Genomic DNA, 20,891 nt, shown 5'->3' on the forward strand with positions numbered 1-20,891 from the left:
GAGATGAAGTAGGTGCTCAACAACATTTTATTGGAAGGGGGGAGGGAGGGAGAAAGCAAGTGAGGAAGCAGCTAATTCTGTACATCTGGCATAAAAAATCTAGTAAAACAATTTAATGACTGACTTTTTACACATTTTACCTACTATCCATATGTCACATGACTTATACCTTTGGGATATCATTCCATATTAAAGAAACCTGTATCTTTCTATTTGCAGTAATATTATTCCCCATGTTGGAAGTAAACACCCTGCAAGTATGCATATATCCACTAAATGAAATATACTATTTGCCTGTTATACATGTGTGTCATATAGGAAAAATTAATAGCTGTATACCGTATCTTATGCATCTAACATTCATAACATTAGGAAATCTTTCTTTGAAAATCAGAAGCACCATCTGCTAATGGGCAATAACATGACACAGACAAGAAGCCATTATAAAAAAAAACTTTTTAATTCTGATTGCCAAATTATTTAAGGCAGGTATAAAAAAGGAAAGCATTCAATATACATTTTACATAAAATAAACTAGATTACAGCATAAAACAAGTAACCAGGCAATGGCGTTAAAGTCTCTCTCTTCTAAAACTGGATAATTGTAAACATTAAAAAAAAAAAAAAAAAAAAGGACTGCAGGACTATTCAAGTAATAGAACAATCACAGATGTCTCTGGTACGCAGGCTACTGGGTTATTTGCCATTCAAGATTATCAAAAAGGACCTCATTATTCACAGATGCTCATTATTTCCCCATTTTAATCTTTACATTATGTACAACACAGTTTTTGTGGTACTGGCAACCCCATGCCTTCCAAAAGTATTTTTTCCACAATACACAAGTACAAACAGTGACTACAGGAACATTTTACACTGATGCGTCTTTAACAGGAGCCACCAAAGAGACGTCTAAATTGTACCAAGTGTCATCATCACAGTTAGCCTTTCTGGGGGGCTTATGGGAAATATATGAAGGATATGCAAGGTTCAGGCACACCGATACATAACATTAGTTATTTACAATTTAAAGGAAAAGGAAAAGAAAGTAAGCAGCCTTTTGTGGCTAACACTTTTCAACATGACAAATACATTTTTTATTTCCTTTACTGAGTGGTTTGCGACTTGGCAGCAGACCCTGTGTGTGCGAGCCTGGTTACTGATACAAAAAGTAAAGAATATATATATATGTATATATACATATATGTATACGTATATATATATAAAACAGAAGTTTAATTACAGCAACATTTGTTACTCTGTGATAAAATCTGTAATTTACAAAAATGAAATGACTGGTTTTTGCCTGCCATTAAGGCATTTCAAATTAACACCATGGAACTGATGTCTGTATAAAGCGCTTCCCCATGTGATCCAGTCACATGACAACGTACATTTCCAATCTTGTTATTCTCTGCAAAAGAAAAGACAACCTTAGCATAGGGTTCTAGCCACATTTGACACTGAAAACATAAAAAGAGTAAGACTGATAGGCTCATTTTAGTTCTATTCAATTCATGGAATTCAATTCCATAGAAAGTGAGTGAACACAAGGGTAATGATATACATTGTGAAAATCTATTATTTTCCTTTTTAAAACACTTGAGGGATAATTAAAAATAAAGAACTAACATTACCTTTAGCATTATGAAAATAAATTTCTCCATTTGCAATTTTATTTTTAAACATAATAGCACAAAGGGAGTCATGGTGAATTATTTTAACAGAGCTATGAGGATAACCTAAGAAACTTTCCAGCTGTTTAAAAAACTGATCAGTTAAATACGAATCTACATTACAGCTATAGAAATGAGGTTTACGGAATAGATGTTGTATATAAAGCATAGTGGCATAAAAGCACATTCATTATAATATAAAACCCTGAGGACCTAAGTTTTTGGTATAAAAGATCTATATCTGCTTCCTCCCACCCACTGAGATCTCGCTATCTAAAAAACTGATTCAAAACGTAAAGAATATTTACCTTCTTTGTGCAGGAAACATTCCTGTTGCAGATGCCTGGGCAGCCACCTGCTGAGAGGCAACGAGGGCAGCAGAGGTCAAGCCTAATGGGGGAAAAATGCAGGGTTTCTGAGACACTCGGAAAGATAAAAGTAGCACAGGCCCAGCGGTGAAGGGCTGCAGACCCAACAGCAGTGATATGTCTTTCCCTGAGCACGCACACGAAATATTTTATGCAGCTAGGACAGAGTACAAACCACTTGGTCAAACCAATATCTATCCCTTTATCGAATACTCTGTGGTTTTCTTAATAGCTATTCAAAGAGAATATAGCATTCCATCTGTCTGGCTCTGCATGGTGCTAAATGGTTTGCACGAATTCCTGAATAGAAAACTCAGGAGAAATAATGGGCACCAGGTAACAACAGGAATCAAAAGTCACAGTGAATTACAGAAATGACATGCTATTTGCTTAGAATATAATACTTTCGTAATAACTTATCACTTTAACATTTTCCCCAGTGATCGAGCACAATGCATCCCATAAGGTACATGGAATCAGTGAATCAAACTCAGAAACAGTCTTAACTTTTACCATGCAAGAGAAAGATAACAGAGAATATAATAGCTGCAAATGTCATGAAGTTGCCACCAGAAAATTCTTCTTAATTCCATAGAAAACAATTCTGGAAAGAATGGGGGAAACAAACATAGGGAAGATCACTCTTTCCTCTGTCCTTTATGTTCTCTCTCTTTTTTTAAAAAAAAAATATATATCTTTATTGATTTCAGAGATGAGAAGAGAGAAGGAGAGATAGAAACATCAATGATGAGAGTCATCGATCAGCTGCCTCCTGCACACCCCCGACTCTGGATCAAGCCCACAACCCAGGAATGTGCCCTGACCGGGAATTGAACAGTGATCTCCTGGATCCTAGGTCGTTGCTCAACCACTGGACCATGCCTGGCCAGGCTATGTTCTCTCTTAACACCCTAGTTGACACCAAGTAACATGAGTTGAATAAATAAAAATGACCCTTTCACATCGGTATAGCTCTTCCCACTTTTGGAAGCACCTGTAAACACAGCATCTTATATTCACACAACAGAGTAAGAGGCAACTTGGCAAGCACTATGGATGGAACTGTGTCCTTCCAATATTCCTGGTTGGAAGTCATAACCCATAATGTGACTGTGTTTGGAGATAGTACCTATAAGGAAGTAACCAAGATTAAATGAGGTCATAAGGGTGGGGCCTTGATCCAACAGGATTTGTGTCCTTATAAGAAGAGACATCAGAGTTACTCTCTCTCTCCTTCTACTCCCCCCGCCACTCTTACCCCAGACGCAGAGAAGAGGTCAGACGGGCACACAGCACAGTGGGGGCCGCCTACAAGCCGGGAAGAGCTCCCCCCAGAAACCAACCATGTTGGCGCCCTGGTCTCAGACTCCCAGCCTCCAGAACTATGAGAAGATAGATTCTTGCTGTTTAAAGCCATAGAGACTGGTATTTGTTGTGGCAGCCTGAGCTAAGACAGCAAGATCCTAGCAGGTGATCTGTTGGTAGAGCCGGCACATGCTCAGCTAAAACACCATGAATTCACGGCTCCCTCATGTCAATTCTATGGCTTTTTAAGAGACGTTTCTCCGTCTTTAGTGAAAGAGTCACAGCAGTGAAGGGCTGTGAAGAGCACCTGAATGAGGTTATAAAAAGCGGTAAGCCTGACCATGTTACTTCTGTGACTTCCGTGGGAAAAGAGCAACTTAAAAGGCCCGCAGAAATCACGACAGGTAATTTCACCAAAGCCTCCCACCATGCCTCCCTTTTCCCACAATTTCCCTCAAGTAGCTATCTGATCTTCTGATTGTTACAGTCAGAGCCCAGACACCGGCCGCCACCCTCAGGCTGGGAGATAACAGTAAGCTGCAGATAACATCAACAAGGGACAATTATTAAGTGGTAGCCATCCTGTGTCTCAACAGAACACAAAGGTGTGGAATAGCCTTGGTTTTGCTGCGAGGAAATACTAGGAGGTACACGTTACAAACTCTCCCAGAGCCTACGTTAACTCAACGCTCAACAGCTTTAAGAGGTGAAAGGCAGTCTGGGCAACTGTTCTCCAGAGCAGAATGAAGAAAGGCACAATCACAAGAGAGCTGCTGACCTTGAAAAGGGTCGTACTGGCCAGGGATGAGTGGGTAGCCCATGCCCACGTGGGTGTGGTGATGCGTGTGCAGGTGCCGCTGGCTGAAGGGGGAGTGGCGGTCCCTCTCCCTTTCCGCCTCCCGTTCCCGCTCAGCTGCAGCCTTCTCCACCGGCTGCAACAGAAAAGAGAGGTCACCCCACTGAGCCTCTGAAAAGAAGCGGCGGGAGTCCCACCCCGTCCCTTCTGCACTATGTGCTAACGATTAAACAGTAAATGCATACACAGATACTTGAAATTACTTATTAGTTGAAGATGAATTTAAAAAATGCTTCAGTTTCCACTGGAATGAAGTCAACACTAAAGAATTGGTCCACCCAAAAGGAGCACCAATATTTTCCTCAAATGACTGAAGAGGACTTCTCTCTCTTTCACTCATAATTGTAGGTTCAGAAACTACCCAACTTCTTCCCAAAAACAACTTTTAAATATGCATCAAGGAAAAGAAGTAGCTGTAGAAATTTCTTCAAGGTCAAGTTTTCTGATTACCCGTTTACTTCATTCATATTTTGCGGGGAGAGCCTGTCTCGAAATCTTAAATATCTTTGTCTGTTTTGTTCCCTTGGAAACACGTACCCTAATATTATATGCCAGTATCAGGTATGGAAAATTATTACTCTAAGCCTCCAAAAGCATCCCAGAATCTCCCCATTTCTGAACACTCAAAAGAGCTCTCTTCTCCCAGATCAGTTTGGTTAAGGATCATGTATTTTTGATACATTTCTACCTACCAGAGCTTAACCACCCTTTCACTAAAATTCTTTTTCTCACCTGAAAAAAATCTGTGCACTAGGAGTACTCACAGAAAAAGATTCATAAATCATCTTTTCTAGTTTCTTTATAGAGTCTCTGGTGGACTCATTCACATCACAGACCCTATATTTTACTATATTGCAAACTTCTCTTTCTTGCCAAGACTAACCACACCCTTTCTTTCGGCTCTCTTCACACCAGTCTTTTTTGGGCAGGTGAGGGGTGGGGGATGGGCAATGGTACCGGTGCCGGCAGAGCCATCTTTCACAAAGACACACATCTGCTTTACTTCAGCGGAGTTATAGGGACATAACCATGAGTGGAGGCCAAAAAAGAGCAGATGCAGCCACCACTCCTGAGCCAAGTGACTCACTCTGGCATTCAAGTGCATCAAAATATCTTGCATCACAAATATTGTGAACCAAAAGTTGGTTCCTATCAATTTAAATGTCCACCTAACAAGCATCCTCCCAGGAAGGCAAGTCTAGATTTTGCAATAGAAAAGCTTGTGACCACCATACACACTTCAACAATTTTTCTCCTCACATGAGAAACCATCGTACTTTTGAACATTCCACTCTTTACCCACTTGGATAAACAGCATCCAGGAATCACAGCTGGGTCCCAAAGCCATTTATATTTCAAGACTGTTCTCTAGCATGTCCCCTCTCCTCCCCCGAAGCCCAGTGCTTTTAGAGAAGAACAAAAGGAGGCTTACAGCGGGAGACTTGCTGCGGTACTGGCTGGCGTGCTGCTGGAGCAAATCCAGTGCTTTAGATTCAGTGGTTGCTTTCGTGTTGATGCTAGGGCTGGTATTGACTTTCTCGGCCTCTTCTCTCCCTGACATCTTCCCATAAACAGGATAATGAAATCCTGGAGACAGATAGGCCCCTGCAGATAAACAACAAATGCCACATCAAGTTATAAGCTACATCTTAAAAAAAAAAAAAATCATTTGGATTACATGAATTTGGGATAAGAGTCATAGATCTTAAAATAGGGGATTACGTTAAGAATGGGCTACATCACTGTTAAATTGTATCTAGGTTCTCCAATTTTCTTCTCCCAGTTAATTCATCCTGATGAACGGAGGTTATAAACAGAATTGAGCTTACAGCCATTTCATACATTTATGTGTCCGCTTAAGTGAAAGGAATAGTAACTATAATGATTATGACAGTAAGTGCTTAGAATATTTTCACAGGCAATAAAGTATCTGTCAGTCTAACAGCTATAGCAGCCTATCAGAGACTCTGGAAACAACAGCTGAGGACCCTTGACATTTTATCTTAAAGAACTCTTATATTAAATCAGTTTCATCTTTGGGATTTTAAGCAGCATAAAAACAAGCATAACGAATGTCACTCTTGCGTCTAATTTATCCTGAGTTTTTAATAGCTAAGATTCGAACACAGCCTCTTCCCTCCAATATAGTTAGAACCCACAACACGTACCAGGGTAGCTGTGCATTAGGACGGGAGAAACAGCCCGGTATGCAGGGTGGCTGGGGTCATACATCTGTGGGTAAGGATAAGCATGCAAGTACTGTATGTAGGACTGATGCTGACTCATGGGCGACGACACAGCCACTCTTGTTCCCCGAGAGTCCTTCCAGTTCACGGGAGTCTTTCGATCATCATTTTTCAGTTTGCTTTCCTCCATGGACTGAGAGTCAGGACGCTTCGCCTCTTTGGGCTCCTCTTTAATGCTGGTTAATGATACGGGAAGGCTGGGCATGCCACTCTCTTTATTGGGAGTCTTCCTGGGACTGTCCTCTCTTAATTTCTTTTCCCTATCAAGGTCTTCTGACTTTTGCTGATCCAGGTATTTGGGCTGGTATACATAATGATGCCACGTCCTTGAATCTGGATCCTGATTTTTCAGAAAAAGATTGGCTTTAAAATTTTGATTTTTTAAAAAGAAACCATTAATCATCATGACAGCACTATTACTATTACTTCTACTACTAAGTTAACATTTATTCATGTGCTAGCACTGCACAGAGCTCTACCTCCTACACAGAGTACTAATGTCTGGGGTAGGCACTGGTACTGACCACTTTTGCAAAAGACAAAACTAAAGCTTTTAAAGTTCCCGGTAACAGCAGCGTCACACTGCCGCCCATGTGTGGGGACAGGCCTCCAGCTTAGGTATGCTGGAGTTCAGGCCTGGGGCCTTAATGTCGTTTCTCTACATTAAAACAACATCCTTAGACGTACTTAATCTAACACTCATTTTCCTTTTAATACCTCACGTAGGTAAAAATAATTTTTAAAACTCCAACTCAAGCTAGTAATAGTAAATTTAAGTAATTACTATAGCAATATCAGTTAGGGGGGGAAAAAACTCTTGGTTTCCTAATACATTTTCTCATGTGTCATTATGTGCTAATATCTTAATCATAACAAAATTTCAAATTAATAGTACACATTATGGCTTTTCTACTAGAAAACAAAGCCATCTATAACCTCCCTTCTCCAAATTGTATGGTTCTAACAGAGCCCTGTACAGCCATAGCATGAGTCAAGCCTCTAGAGTTGGGGGTTAGGGTCCTAAATGGCCTTTGTGACCCCCATCCCATCCATGAAATAAACCCACTGGGTATTTAGGTCCTAAGTGAACATTCAAAATTGGGCCTAAAGTCCGACTTTTTGGGCAGAAATGAACATGAAGAAAGGATTTTTTTGCTCTGTTTCACCAAGGACATTTAGCATGGGGGGGGGGGGGGCTGGGAAATTCCAGAATGAATACTCATAGACTGCAGTGAGTCAGGATGTCTGAACCGTGGCAGAAAGTGCTAGCACATGTGTGGTTTCACGGGGACCCATTTCCATGTGTCTGCACATGTAACCTCAGGCTGGCGGGGTTCTGGGATGACTGCCCGAGGCACATCTACCCGGACCTCCTCTCTCCTCAGAGGCGATCAGCACTGAGCTCCAAGCTGGGGCACTTAACACAGGTGTAAAACAGAAATCCAGGCACCCCAGACACCACGTGAAACACATCTGGGTCCCAAGTTTCGCTAAAAAGTTGAGTGGGAAATGCGAATTCAGGAACCAGTTTCAACATTCCTAAAAGATGCCAATAGAAATGTAGAATACGCAGAGTAACAAGTATTTTAGAGATCAGACTCAGAATCTCAGCGTCCAGTCGGAAGGGAACTCGGTGGCCGTGTGGCAGAATTCCCTCACTTTGGACTCAGTGCGTAATGAAGGGGCCACGTCAGACTCAGTCAGTCAACGACACCATGGAACACGAAAAGCACACGTTCACAGTTCTTTTTTAGGAAACTGTGAGTGATGTACACTTCAGAGGTACACAGTAACTCCTGAGACAGGCTTTTAGAATATTTTTCAAAAGAGGAACCAACCCTAATGAGCCCCTGGTTTACTTCCTGCCAGAAGCCCTAACCGCCAAGCCCCGCATGTGCAAGTCTCAGACTGCTCTCTCCCTGTGGGGGCCATGCTCCACAATCTTACTTGTTTAAATCTCGAGGTTGGGTCTACACCTGTCTGCTTCATAGAGTCCATGACAGATTTCATTTCTACAGCCTCCTTAATAAGCTGGTGGTTTTCCATCTGCTTAGCTTTGAAGCTGTCGGCCTGAAGCTGCTGCTGGTGATTGGAGAGAAGCTGCGATTTACCTGTCTCCTCAGTTTTATTAGGCACTGACGGCCCTAGTTTAGAATGGGTTTTGCTAGGCTCCGGAGTAGAGGGAGCTTTTGAGATTGTGGCTGACGGCATGCCTTTCTGTTTACTGTCCTCCTTGCCCAGCTCCTTCAAGGGGAGCTCATTTTTCCTCTCACAGTCTCCCCGCACGGTCTGGGCCATTTTCTGCTCGGCCAGCCTCTGGTCCTCATAGTACTTCTCATACTGCTGCCTGTAGGCGGGGCTGGTGGCCATCAGGGACTTCTGGTCCATGTAGAGCCCGTAGGCATACTGGCCGTAATAGAGCGACTGCGCCAGGGCAGGGTGTCTCTGTGTGATCACCGACTGGTGCTGAGGCTGCAGGGATGCCGAAGGATGGTCCACTCTCTTGGCATCCGGCTGCTCTGCCTTGTCCTTCTTGTCCGCATCTTCTTCAGACTCCTTCTTGATCTTCATGCCCTGCGAGCCCCCTCCGTTCCCAGCGGCCGGGGCGCCGACCTGCCCAGGGTGCATGTAACTTGGAGAGTAGTAAGGGTCGTAGCCATGGTAGTAGGGAGAATGGGACTCTTTCATTTGAGATGACTGTGCTGCCGCTGAAGAATGCCCCTTCACAACACCGTCCTTACTAGAAATGATATCCGACGGGGAGCTGGCCTTGGACCGCATGCCCTCCGACCTGCTGTCAGAGCCCCCATCGTCCGCAGCATCGGATATGTCCGAATAGGCGGGGCTGCTGGTCTTGGCCGCGGAGCCGTCCGCCCCGTTCTGGGTCAGCACGTGCAGGGGGGCCATGGGCGCCTGCCCGTTCACCAGCGCGGTACAGTCCATCCTCGAGGCGCTCCCTATGGAGGGGCTGGGGGCGTTGTCTGTGAACGTATAAACCTTATCAGCCTCGGCCTTGATGCTGGCCATTCGGCTCTCTTGAGACTCCGACAGTCCGTTGGCCAGCCCTTCACTCTTGTTGAGATGGTCCTTTAAAAAATGCCCGGATAAATCTTTCCCAGCGCCCTTGGCGTCCTCCAGCTTGCTCAGCTTTGCATCCATTTTCGGGCTCCCTGTCTCTTTCCCTTCTTTGTCCTTGAGCTTTCGCTTCTCCTTTTTCTTTTTGTCTTTGAGCGACACCAGAGCTGGGTTCACGGTGATGGGCTCCCCCATGATTGTGGGCTTTGGTTGAATGGGTTTTAACGGAGGACTCTTTGGTGTGGCCTGAACGACAGTGGTGGTGAGGGAGGGCAGCCCGGGGATCGTCCCCGTGGTGGTGCTCGTGAAGGCTGCCGTGGGGATGGCGATGAGCTGCGGGGGCGTGGGCGCCGGGGCCGGGGCAATGGGCCGCGCAGTTTTCAGTTTGGAGAGGTTTTTGTCCATTTTGCAATTGTTCGCTTTTTTGCCCTTTTCTTTATCTCCCAAACTTTTCTTGTCAATTAACCCTTCTGCTTCCAGTTTGGGCATTTCGGCAGCCAAACTGCCGTCTGCTGAGCAACTGTCTAATGTGGCCGTCATGTTGGAGATGACCGGGAGGTTGTTCAGTTCATTATTAAGACCCTTCTTTTTGCCAGAATTCTTTCCAGCTTTAGATCCAATAACAGACCCTGGGCCATTGCTCATCAGCTCCCTCTTTCCCTTGGGGGTACCAGGGGGGTTCCCCGAGCCGGGGGATCCCGGAGCCTTCACCGGGTCATAAGCTGATATGCTTGTGCTTGGCTCACCGCACTCGAGTGCCACATTACTCATGGCCTCCTCGCAGTCCGAGATCTTGTCCTCACTGTCAGGTTCAAACTCCAGCTTGTTTTCAGGGTCCAAATGTGCATGAGCCTGGTGGTACCTCAGGCCATTAATGTGCTTGTACTTTTTGTTGCAGTTTGGATGGGGACAATCGATTAACACTGGAGAAGAGCAGCCTTGGTCCAAAAAAGTAGTCTCTGGTTTCCCTTGGGGGGTGGTGGGAGTGCTTCTAGAATTTGTGCGGACACGCTTCCCAGGCTTGTTGTCCTCAGAGCTGGAGTTCAGGTCTAGCTCCATTGGAGGCTTGTTTTTCCTTTTGTTGGTGGAGGAGGGGCTGGCTTTTATGTCCTCAGCGGCACAATTTGGGGGTGTCCTTCGCCCGCTGGCATTGAGGCTGCCCCGCCTCCCTTTCCCATTGGCCCCCCCTCTGTTCTTGTTCTGCAGCCCTCTGGACTCTGTGAAGCTGGCCTCCGAGCCTGGGGCAGCTGCAGCAGACCTTGCTCTCTTCCCTCGGCCCCGGCCCCCTCTCATCTCCAGGTCGCTTGTCGGTGACTCACAGAACCTAGGGAAGCAAGTAACAGACAGTCAAAATGAGCAACCCTCAAAGAGCCAGGTGAGATCACAAGGCACACAATGCAGCAAAGAGACTCAACACCCCGGCAGCTTGAGGGCTGGGCCCAGATAAGGGAAAGACACCCAATTCTTCCACTGACAATTTCAACACCTGCAAAAGCGCAGGCTACCAAGGGCGTATATTCTTCCTCAGAAAACCAGAGCAAAACAGCTCAGGTAGCCAGCTTCACATCCAGTTCAAATTCCCATTTTGAGAAAAGAAGAAAACAAAGAAGAGAGAGAAGGGGCAGGGAGTAGCGATCTCCCGGCAGAAAAGAAATCCAGCATCTGCATTTTACTGTGTTCATCCCCGAATTGCTCATTTCCCTTATGCTTGGTTTCAATTACAGACAGACTTTTATGCATTATTCATCTCTCTATATAGTTTCCCTGCAAAGACGAGGATGGGGGAAGCAGAGAAGGGGGACAGAGAACAGAGCCTGAGCTAAAGGCCCTGCGCATACCTGGGAGGGGCCCAGTCGTGCTTGGTGCAGTCCAGTAGGGTCCCTACGTAAGTTTTGTTCCTCCACGTGACATTGACCACTAGGACACCTGCAGGAGTGGGGAATGAAAGAGAGCCGTGGTTAGAACAGATTACTCCATTTACAGTTCATTTATTATTATTATTACTACTACTATTATTATTATTACTACTACTACTTTACCAGCAAAGTTGTATTCTCATTTGCTTTCAAAAGCTGTGGTTTGCATTCTTCCTCTTTCTGGTTTCAGTGACCTCAAGTGAAAACCCACAGGAAATCGTGTGTGTGTGTGTGTGTGTGTGTGTGTGTGTGTGTGTGTACTCATGCGCACGCAGTACAAAAGGGTAAGGCTGTGTGAGAGTGTAATCAAGATACTGCTGACAGAAGGAAATGGTTTTTGCCATGTCCTGCTGTAAAACAGCAACACTCACCTCTTAATTTTTCTATTATTACACATAATTGCTTTCGTTTGGCAAGCAGCCAACAAAAACTAAATGCCAGTTACCAGTGCTTAAACCAGAAGGTGACTGAAAGGAATCGGCTTTGTTTCTAATTCAACAACATAAAATAATGGCAATTTTTTTACTTAGAAAATAATTATGTGGGTGCACAAATACATGTATAGAGCAGGGAAGTGGGGGCTTGGAGTCCAGAAAACAGACAATCAGCTATGATTTCTAGTTCCTAATCCTTCCCTCTCTGGCTTTGTGAGACAAGAATCAGCCTTGGTACAGTATCTGTTTCACTGTTTGGTCTTGCTTCATATTAAAGACTCCTAAAATAGCCCTCTTAAGAAAATAAATGTGCACAATAGGTTTGCTCTTGGGGTTATCTTTAGAATCAACTTTAGTAAGCATTTGCCACAGAAGATTAGAAAAAAAACCCTCAAACCAGCACACTCGTTTCCTGCAAGCCATTCTGCTTTTCCCAACTGCTTTGCAGACAGACAATTTAATTTAGCACTGCATCTGTGAATTACGAAACTTAAGTGCACTTAGTACACCAAATGTCACAGGGAAACAAAATATAACATCCTCTTTATTTCACTAGACGACAGGAGCCATATTTTTTTTAATCACTCCTTTAAAGCATATATTACAAGGACCTAGATTTTGAGACATACATAAAATTTAGGGTAAAGAAATAAAATATTTAAGTGAGCCTTTGTTTTCTTTTCTGTACCTACCCCCCGCCCCCCACTCTTTCTTGGAAACACCAAGGGGCATTATTCAAAGGCTATTTCTAACTGGTTTGCTCACTTGCTTGCTGCTATTTTAAATTTTACAGAAAACCTATATTGAACTCCTTTATGGTAAGGGACACCTCACAAGGTAAGACTCATTTCTTTGGGAGCATTTTAACAGCAGGTAAAATCTTTGAATGGTTGGGACTCAAGCAGTGGGGAAGGAAGGATTTCTTTCAGAAGTCTCAAAAAGAGATTTAAAAATTGTTTCCCATATGGTCTATGTTGCGATTACTTAGGTGACAGCTGAATTTACTCACTGTAGCAATAGTCTAGCAGGGGAGGGAAAAGCTAGCATGAGGTAAAGCAAGCATTTTCTCAGATCACAGTTGACTCCATTCTAATTCCCTCAGGAAATTAAAAAAAACAAAAAAACACTGAATATAAAAATTCACATTGGGATGAGAATCAATAGTAATTAGGCATTTAGTCAAAATTTGCACAAGACTACAATTGGAGGAAAGCATTCTTTATGAGCACATCCCTTCAGGAAGAGGGAGGGGGTAGGAGAGGAGGCCAAGGGGAAGACTGAGCTGGTTTTCTCATCATGTGTTCTCTGGGGCACTGTGTGTGGTGTCAAAGACCTTTGCAGCTGCTTAAAATTCTTTAGCATGTCAGCTATATTTACAGTGCAGGAATATATCTGTATTGCCAGAAGGTTACTGCATTTCAGCTTTAGATGCAATAGGCTGAATCACTGGGTTTCAGAGTCCCTGATGTAGCACAAATGTATAATTAAAATTGCTTGAAAGGAAACATGAAAGAAACAACAAACCCTCCATTCTCGCAGTAATAAAATTAAAAACAGGAAAAGTCTGCACAGACACTTAACATTTGTCTGCAGTGAAAGGCTTTTGTTATTGCTTTTCCCCTAAGGGTTTCGCGGTTCCAGCAAACGCTGGCTGCGGATTGGCCGGCGCCTGCTGGGAACGCTCGCGTCTGATTGGCTGGGCCGAGGGCCGCGGGGAGCAGCGAGGCAGGGGCCGCGGATAAGCAGCTGGCGCGGGGGAGGCCGCGGGCGGGGCCGGCTGGCTGGTGGGCAGGGTCGTGCGGGAGGAGCTGCGGCCGGGCGGGCCCGGGGCTGGGTCTGCGCGCCACGCCTAGTCCCCGGACCAGAGGGCCGTCCGCGCAGCCTGCCAGGTGAGCACGGGGCGGGCCGGCGTGATGACCGCCAGACCTGGGGGCCGTGCTGGTTGGCCGCCACGACCCACGCTGCCCACGCTGCCCGGCTCCGCGCAGCCCGGTAGCCGGCTCCGAACCCGCAGAACCAAATCCCTGCTCTTCAAAAAAGACAAAGGAAAATGGGGGGCCGGCAAGAAGGCAGGGACCCCAAACAAGCAAACCTCGGTTATCCGGGCCTACGTTTAAAGCTGTCACAACTCCAGTTGCAACTTCCACACTGGAAAACTATTGACATCGCCTGATACTATTTCTAGAAGCCACACAAGCAGACCTCTTATCTAAGTACAAGTAATATTATTATTAGCACTTGGTGGGAGGAAAAGTCCCTACAGTCTTTTTTCAACTTCAAAGGGCCTCAATAGGTCAGCTTTATTTTTCTAAAAGCTCTCCTTATTTAAAAAGCTCAAAATAAATGCTCTACTCCCGGGGAGATTTTGAACAGTCTCCATCACGCAATGCTAATTAAATCCGAGTGCTTGTGTCTATTTTTCTTTGCATGCACAAGCCACTTCACAATGCCACAGAGTCTTTTTATCTGCCTGGAATTCACGTGGGACTAGACACACGCACATGTTTACACCACCAAATCTGCTGCTCTGGTTTAGAATGAAGGCTTAAGGAACGCTTCTTCATAACCTACAAAGTGGACTGTTTCTCTGAAAGGAAGTCTCTGTTTAGACAACATCCTATTGTGAGAGGCCAAGCACAGAGGTGGTGTTTCAGCTCTAAAAGATGTACATGGTTTACCATTTTGCTGAAGTCTCGACATCTTGAACACTGTGTAACCCATGGTCATATAAAGCTGACTCTACGTTTTTTAAAGGCATAAATGCCCCAAATGAAAATTAGTCCTTTAAAAGTACAAGTCTGAATTTTATAAATCTGGGCACGGTTATGTTTCTGGCTTAATTTTTATGTAACCCACATTTATTCTTTCAAATGTCCAGCCTATGAGCTAGGTGCTGGGGGGCAATCTCTACAAGTCCTTTTCATCTTTATATTCTCAAGTATCCCGCCACCCACAGACTGGGAATGGTCTTTCTCAAAATTCTAAGAATGCCTACCCTGTAACATTTTATATTTGAAAAAATCTGACAGTTATTACTAATGAAGTAAGGCTATAGCTAAAAAGAGCAATGGATGGTTTGAGTATGCTCACTACACAGGGTTTCCATCTTTGTACTGAAGCTTTGTCTTAGATACTGATACAGAATCTAAGCTGCCACCCCCATAAAGCATATTACTTACAGGGCACTTAATAATGTGGTCCGTGTTCTATAACCTGAGCCCCTTCCCTCTACAAGTCAAAGAGCCCTGAGCTCTCATAGGGATTCCACAGTCACACTTGTTCTATTATTTCCTCTTGTCAATACTTAGCAGTTAAGTGGTCCCAGAGAGATGGTCAGGCCTATTAAGCATTTATTGTGCATCTACAGGGTATACACTAGGTACTTATTTGGTGCTGTGGAATCAAATCATGCTTTGGCTAGAATTCCATACAAATTCTATTCTTCAAGAGTCTGAAAACTGGTAACAGAACTGACACAGGCATACTCTGATCCAGAAGTGGAAGCATAGTTTGCACATTACTCACACTTAGGGAGTAGGCCCCTTAATCCATCACAGTAAACTAGATCCGGGATGTGACTTTCATGGTGCCTGTCCTACCCACAGTCCCTGCTCAGACAGTAATCCTAGGGGAGTAGGCTCCTGGACCAGTAATCCCAACCCTGGCTTTACCTGACTGTTCCAGTGATGGTCACCTGAAGCAGAGGCAACCAAACAAGGACTTACTTTGGGAATCTGAATTAGTAACATGGAAGGCAAAGTTAATAATAAGAGTGGAATCCTAAAGGTCACAAGGTACTAAAGGCTGAGAGGACTGTGATGGCCCGAAGTCCCAAGGAAGCACTAGCTATGAGATGAGAAAGCCAATACTGGTATGTGCATGTCCCCTTTTCTTCATCACTAATAGCACCCAGGACTGCCCTTGTATCTTCCAGCCATTTTGTTTAAAAGTTGTTCCTGATTCTGAACTAAACCTGTCTGAATACCACAGTCCTTGCTGTGCCCTCTGACACCCTGGAGAAACAGGCCACATATCACCCGCTTGACAGCCTCCCACCCAGGCAAGGACAGGGACCATGTTTACATTCTCTTTGCCTCCAGTCCACAGTTTCCCCTCCAGCCTGAGCACATTTCCTCAACCATTCTTCATGTCGCTTTCAATTCCCACGAAGAAAACTTTAAAGCCATTCTAGTCCAAATCCCCAAGGAAAGTTAAGGTTCCTAATGAATGAGGACCGATCAGAGACAAAGTCAAATGTTCTCTCCTCTCTGATTCATCTCCAGACCATGCACACCACCAAAAAATGGCCACTCCTTCCAGGGTCCTCGCTCACTCCACCAAGTCCCCTCACCAATGAGCGCTCACCAGAATCCAAGTTTTCCCTCAGCCAGCCACTTCTCAGCCTCCCCGCCATCAGATATGGCCCCGTGGCTCAGGTCGCTTCCAGGCCTGGCCCGTGAGAATCTCCGATGCAGGTTCTAATCTCTTCCCCTCTCTGGCTGACTGGGATGGAGACTACAGCAGTCTTGAAGGCCGTGTGAAGATGGCAGGGTCTCCTTCATCTGGGACCCTGAATGACAATGAGGACCCTCACCGACTTAGTCTACTAGGTGAGCAGCAAATAAACTCTGTGTCTAAACAATACTGAGACTGTCTCTCACCCTAATACATGGTCGCTTTAACACTGCACACCATTACACACAGTGTGCCCATCTCTGCCAACTAGACTACACCCCCAGGAACAAGAGCAGTGTCTGCACCTACAGCACAGTGCCCAGCACCCAGGGAGAGTTCATTTAACACTTAGGAACTACCAGGTGGTGACTGAGGAGAATCTAGGTTTGAGCCTTAGTCACTTCTTTTCACTGTTCCCATACTTTTTCAATAAGTGTAATCTTCCACTGCCTTAGAGATGATAGAAATTCTCTGCGGAGAGATTTGGTTCCAAAGATGTTATAAATATGGTTTATGAATTACTGTTTCTGGTATTTGTGAAGATGTTTCTTCAAGAACTGGGCAAATGGCTGATTTCCCAGTGGATCAGCGTATCTGTTTATATTACAGTTTAAAGACCGTTTCAGAGTCTTTCAAGTGCCTCTTCCCCGGGACAGAAGTCCTTTGCCAAGCACTGCGAATGCCGAGTCTGGAATCAGACACAGGTTTTTTGGAACTCTTATGCAGACTCCCACATCTGGATGGACTTGGGTTGCACTCGTGCAGAAAACAGAAACCCCACTCCAATAACAACGAAATAGAGCCCATTTATGCCACGACCCCCTTTTTTAAAGTTTACACATTTCTTTCCTTTTATATATATTTTCCAGTAGAAACATTCATTAGTGACAATAAAAACTCCACAATATGCTGGTTTCATGAGTACAAGATAAAGTTCATATATTTTGGATATCGTATTACCCTATATTTTTATACAATGTGACCATTGTAGGAGGTATGATTTATCACCGCTCCTTTGTACTGAACTCCCTCCAATAGTTTGTTCTTGTGGTTCTGTTGTATCCAATAGCGGTCCTTTTAAAAAGCCGGGGCTTGTATAGCACCTTTGTTCATTTCTCTGGCTTCAGAGTTTCCAACCTTCAGGTCCGTCTTTCTTCAAAGGACAACACGGAGTTTATAATTATTTGGGGAAATTTTAAATTTACAACTAAGGTTGCCAATGAAATTCCAGACAGCCGAAAAGCACAGGGACTTTCCTAGTACCTGTGCCAAGTATATATGGAGCACTAGGGCAAGAAAAGTGTTGTCACATGACCAGAAAAGGCAGTATTTTTTTAAAGAGCCCTACTGCTGGGCTGAATGTTTGAAGAGTCACTTTAACCACATCCTGTAATCAAACCATCTGGAACACAGTGCTGCGATTAGTCACCCTGAACATCGGGCTTTATCTGAACAAACACTGTATGGCAGTGGAGCTTGGGAGATAGGGCAGCCTAACAAAGGGAAGTGTAATGAAACACTTTATGCCCTAGTGTGCGCCACCCCAGCCATTAACCCCAGAGACACACTGCTCTGGTGTTAATGTACTACTTTATGAAAGCACAGTGAGCTTAAAGATTAAAGGACTGAAGGGCTAAAAATTGCTGGTTTGGATAGATGGTCTCCGTCGGCGGCTGGAATATGTTGGCACCACTCTATCTGCGTTAATTATAACCTCTCAGATGACAGTTCAGCATTCCTATTAGGGTTTGGTGTTATTTTTCAGGACATTAGGAACAAGGTTCGTTTGTGGGAGGTTAGTTATGATTCTTTATTTGCCAGAGGTTAATCTGGACACCGAGACATTTCTTTTTGGTTCATCTAATCCCTACCCATAAATAACATGAAAAAAAATAAAACCTTAACCCAAATAAATATACTAGACCAATACCAAAGAGCAAAAAGCAACGGCAAAATGCTGTTTTCATCTACATGTCAAAAGATGGTATTCTTTCTTACTTAACTGTGCTTATTTCTTTCAAAAGTAAATCTGATCATCAGATACAATCTATGGAAATCTTTTTTTAAAAATCTGAAAAGATCCCCTCCCCCCCAAAATATACTGAATACGCCTTAAAAGAAAAAAAGAAGAAAAAAAACATGGCTAAAGAAACCTTGTTTCCCCATGGGTCTTATGGTTTAATGCACAAAAGAACACAGAGCCACTTCCATCACTGTCACCTCCCCTGCAGCCTTTGTTCTGAGGCCTGATGAGCTGTATTGATTTGGGAAAATCATTGAGCTTCTTGGAAAACTAGACTCTCGCTTATTCACTGCCATCTATTTCTTTCCCATGAAGACAGGTGGTCAATATCCAGTTGACTGGTCAGCTAAAAGAAGCTCTTGCTGCCTTTATTTTCTTGCTTCCCTAGTAACATTATCCTTTCCCACTTCTAGAAAATACAATGGCCTGTTAAGAAGTCTTGTGGGTAAGAAGAGGGAGCAGAAATCAGGCTTTTGTAAGGCACCTCTGGGAATACGAAAACGCTGTCCCATACATATGTGGATGGTGACAATATTTTCACTGACCAAGTATTATACAAGTTTAAACATTAATAAAAACTTTGATAGCCTGAGATATAACTTCCAAAACAATCAAATCAAAACACATCATTAGAGCTCCAAATTTACTGCAGAAAGAGATGCTTTACTTCTTTTACATAATCAGTACATATGTTCTAGCAAGTTTCATAAGTTATGAGATGTCACAGATGTCAGTATAGACATCTTGGGGAACAAAGAGCATAATGGGGGGAAAAATCACATAGACCTTTAGAAAGTAATTTTAAACACAATCTGTAGCAAAAACCATGTGCTTTTAAGTTAGGCAGATATATACATCCTAAAGCAGCAATGTCCTTTGATGGCCTGAGGCTAGCTTTGAAATATATATATATATATATTGCAACCATTCACACCACAATCTGTAGCCCTCAGTGCTTAGGCAGTTCCTCTAATAGTTTCTTCTAAGTTACCCAGGGTCCCCCCTTGAGGATAAGCAGGGGGACAGATTTAAGGTGATTGTGTTGGGGGGCGCGGAGGAGAGACGACAAGGCCCCTGAGCTCGATTCTACAGGGGCAGCAAGTCAGAGACACTCAGCCAGGCTGCATCAAAGCCACCTCTGTCGCCTCCACGGGGATGCTTTCCAAGCTGTGGTCCATCAACACTCAGCCAACACACAGCAGGATGAGGCGATGTGCTCAAGTCAAAGATAAAGGTGAAGGAGGGGAAAAGGCAGGAGAGAAAAAGGGGGACAGGGGAGATGGAACAGAAAATACAACGTCTTCTGAGACAGATATCCGGAGCAATTTAAATGCGTGAACTGAACATGTATATGTATGGAGTGTATGTATATGTGTATACATTTGTATAAAGAGGTTTCATTTCTTCTCTTTGATTAAACTCTCTTTGAGGCTTGGTGGCAGAGACAGACAATAGCACCACTCTGATTTCCGGTGCAGAGTTCTAAACCTGAATTTTCTCCGGCTCCTTTGCAGGCACACATTGGTTTATCTGAAATACGATGAGTTTAGATGATTGATTTCTAGTGCCAACAGGTTCCTCCACCCCTCTCCCTTTTTTTAGGAACAATTTCCTCAGAGTAGCAGAATGATGTCTCATTTCCCTCCTCCCTTTCTTCATGGGTAGACCAGAGTTCAATGCCAACTACAACAGACTTGACTCACCTCCCCCAATCCAGTCTCACAGGCTTTCATAATTAGCTCATTAGGAGGTTATTTTTCTTCCTTTAAATAAAAGTATTCAAAAGTTTGGGAAAGGACCCCAGTCAGGTGGCTTAGTTAGTTAGAGCATCATCCCATGCAGCAAAAAAGTTGCAGGTCTGGTCCCCAGTCAGGACGTCTACAGAAGGCAACTAATTGATGTTTCCCTCTCACATTGCTGCTTATCTCTCTCTCCCCCTTCCTCTCTTCCTAAAACCAATAAACATATCTTCGGGTGAAGATTAAAAAAAAAAAAAATTGGGGAAAGGTATTTGAAAAGTATTCACTCAACCAGGACCACTACGGAGCCATGATAATGACATGGTTATTGCTCCTAACATGTCGTTCCTTTAAGAGTGTTATTTTAGGAGGCACCCATGCACAAGAGGCCCAGGCACAAAGCACACAGCCAGGACCCCCATAAGGAGAGGGAAAGAGCCTCTACACACTCCCACTCTCAGACTCACATGCCATGAGGATACGCAACTGAAAGCACGCAGGCCTTTCACATCTTCGGACCGTGTCATTTCCTGCACTTAATTATAGGATCTAACAACTTCTACCGCAGGATCTCCACAATGCCGTTACTTTCAACTTGAAAAAACAGATAAAGAGAACAGCAAGACCAGGGAAAATAATTATCCTTAAGGCAGTATCTCCTCCCCTATGCCACTTCTCCTAAAAGAGAGTACTCTGGGGGTAAAAGGGGAAAGAAGGGTCTAAGATACTGAACATTTGTAAGTCACTTGACTGCTACCTGCCACCTCCCCAATTCCCCATGCAGGCGGCAATCTGTTT

General features: G+C 44.1%; 1 protein-coding gene across 4 annotated transcripts in view; it reads right to left on the bottom strand.

Moving 5' to 3' along the window:
• Positions 1-1,202: 1,202 nt before the first annotated feature.
• The window catches only part of ZNF608 (zinc finger protein 608), a 103,106-nt gene continuing 83,417 nt past the window's right edge, over positions 1,203-20,891 (bottom strand). For 3 of the 4 annotated variants that reach the window (XM_016217767.2, XM_016217766.2, XM_087815528.1), the window contains 7 exons: positions 11,365-11,452; positions 8,399-10,850; positions 6,374-6,791; positions 5,638-5,810; positions 4,128-4,281; positions 1,985-2,066; positions 1,203-1,414 (listed from right to left, as the gene is read on the bottom strand). In XM_016217767.2, coding sequence (XP_016073253.2) covers positions 1,408-1,414; positions 1,985-2,066; positions 4,128-4,281; positions 5,638-5,810; positions 6,374-6,791; positions 8,399-10,850; positions 11,365-11,452 — 3,374 coding nt within the window. In that variant the 3' untranslated portion in view covers positions 1,203-1,407. Of the gene's footprint in view, positions 1,415-1,980; positions 2,067-4,127; positions 4,282-5,637; positions 5,811-6,373; positions 6,792-8,398; positions 10,851-11,364; positions 11,453-20,891 lie in introns of those variants that run through there. The other variant, XM_087815529.1, reaches the window with a different exon arrangement.

This window comes from Miniopterus natalensis, chromosome 3 (assembly GCF_054644295.1).
Source record: "Miniopterus natalensis isolate mMinNat1 chromosome 3, mMinNat1.hap1, whole genome shotgun sequence".
NCBI lineage: Eukaryota > Metazoa > Chordata > Mammalia > Chiroptera > Miniopteridae > Miniopterus > Miniopterus natalensis.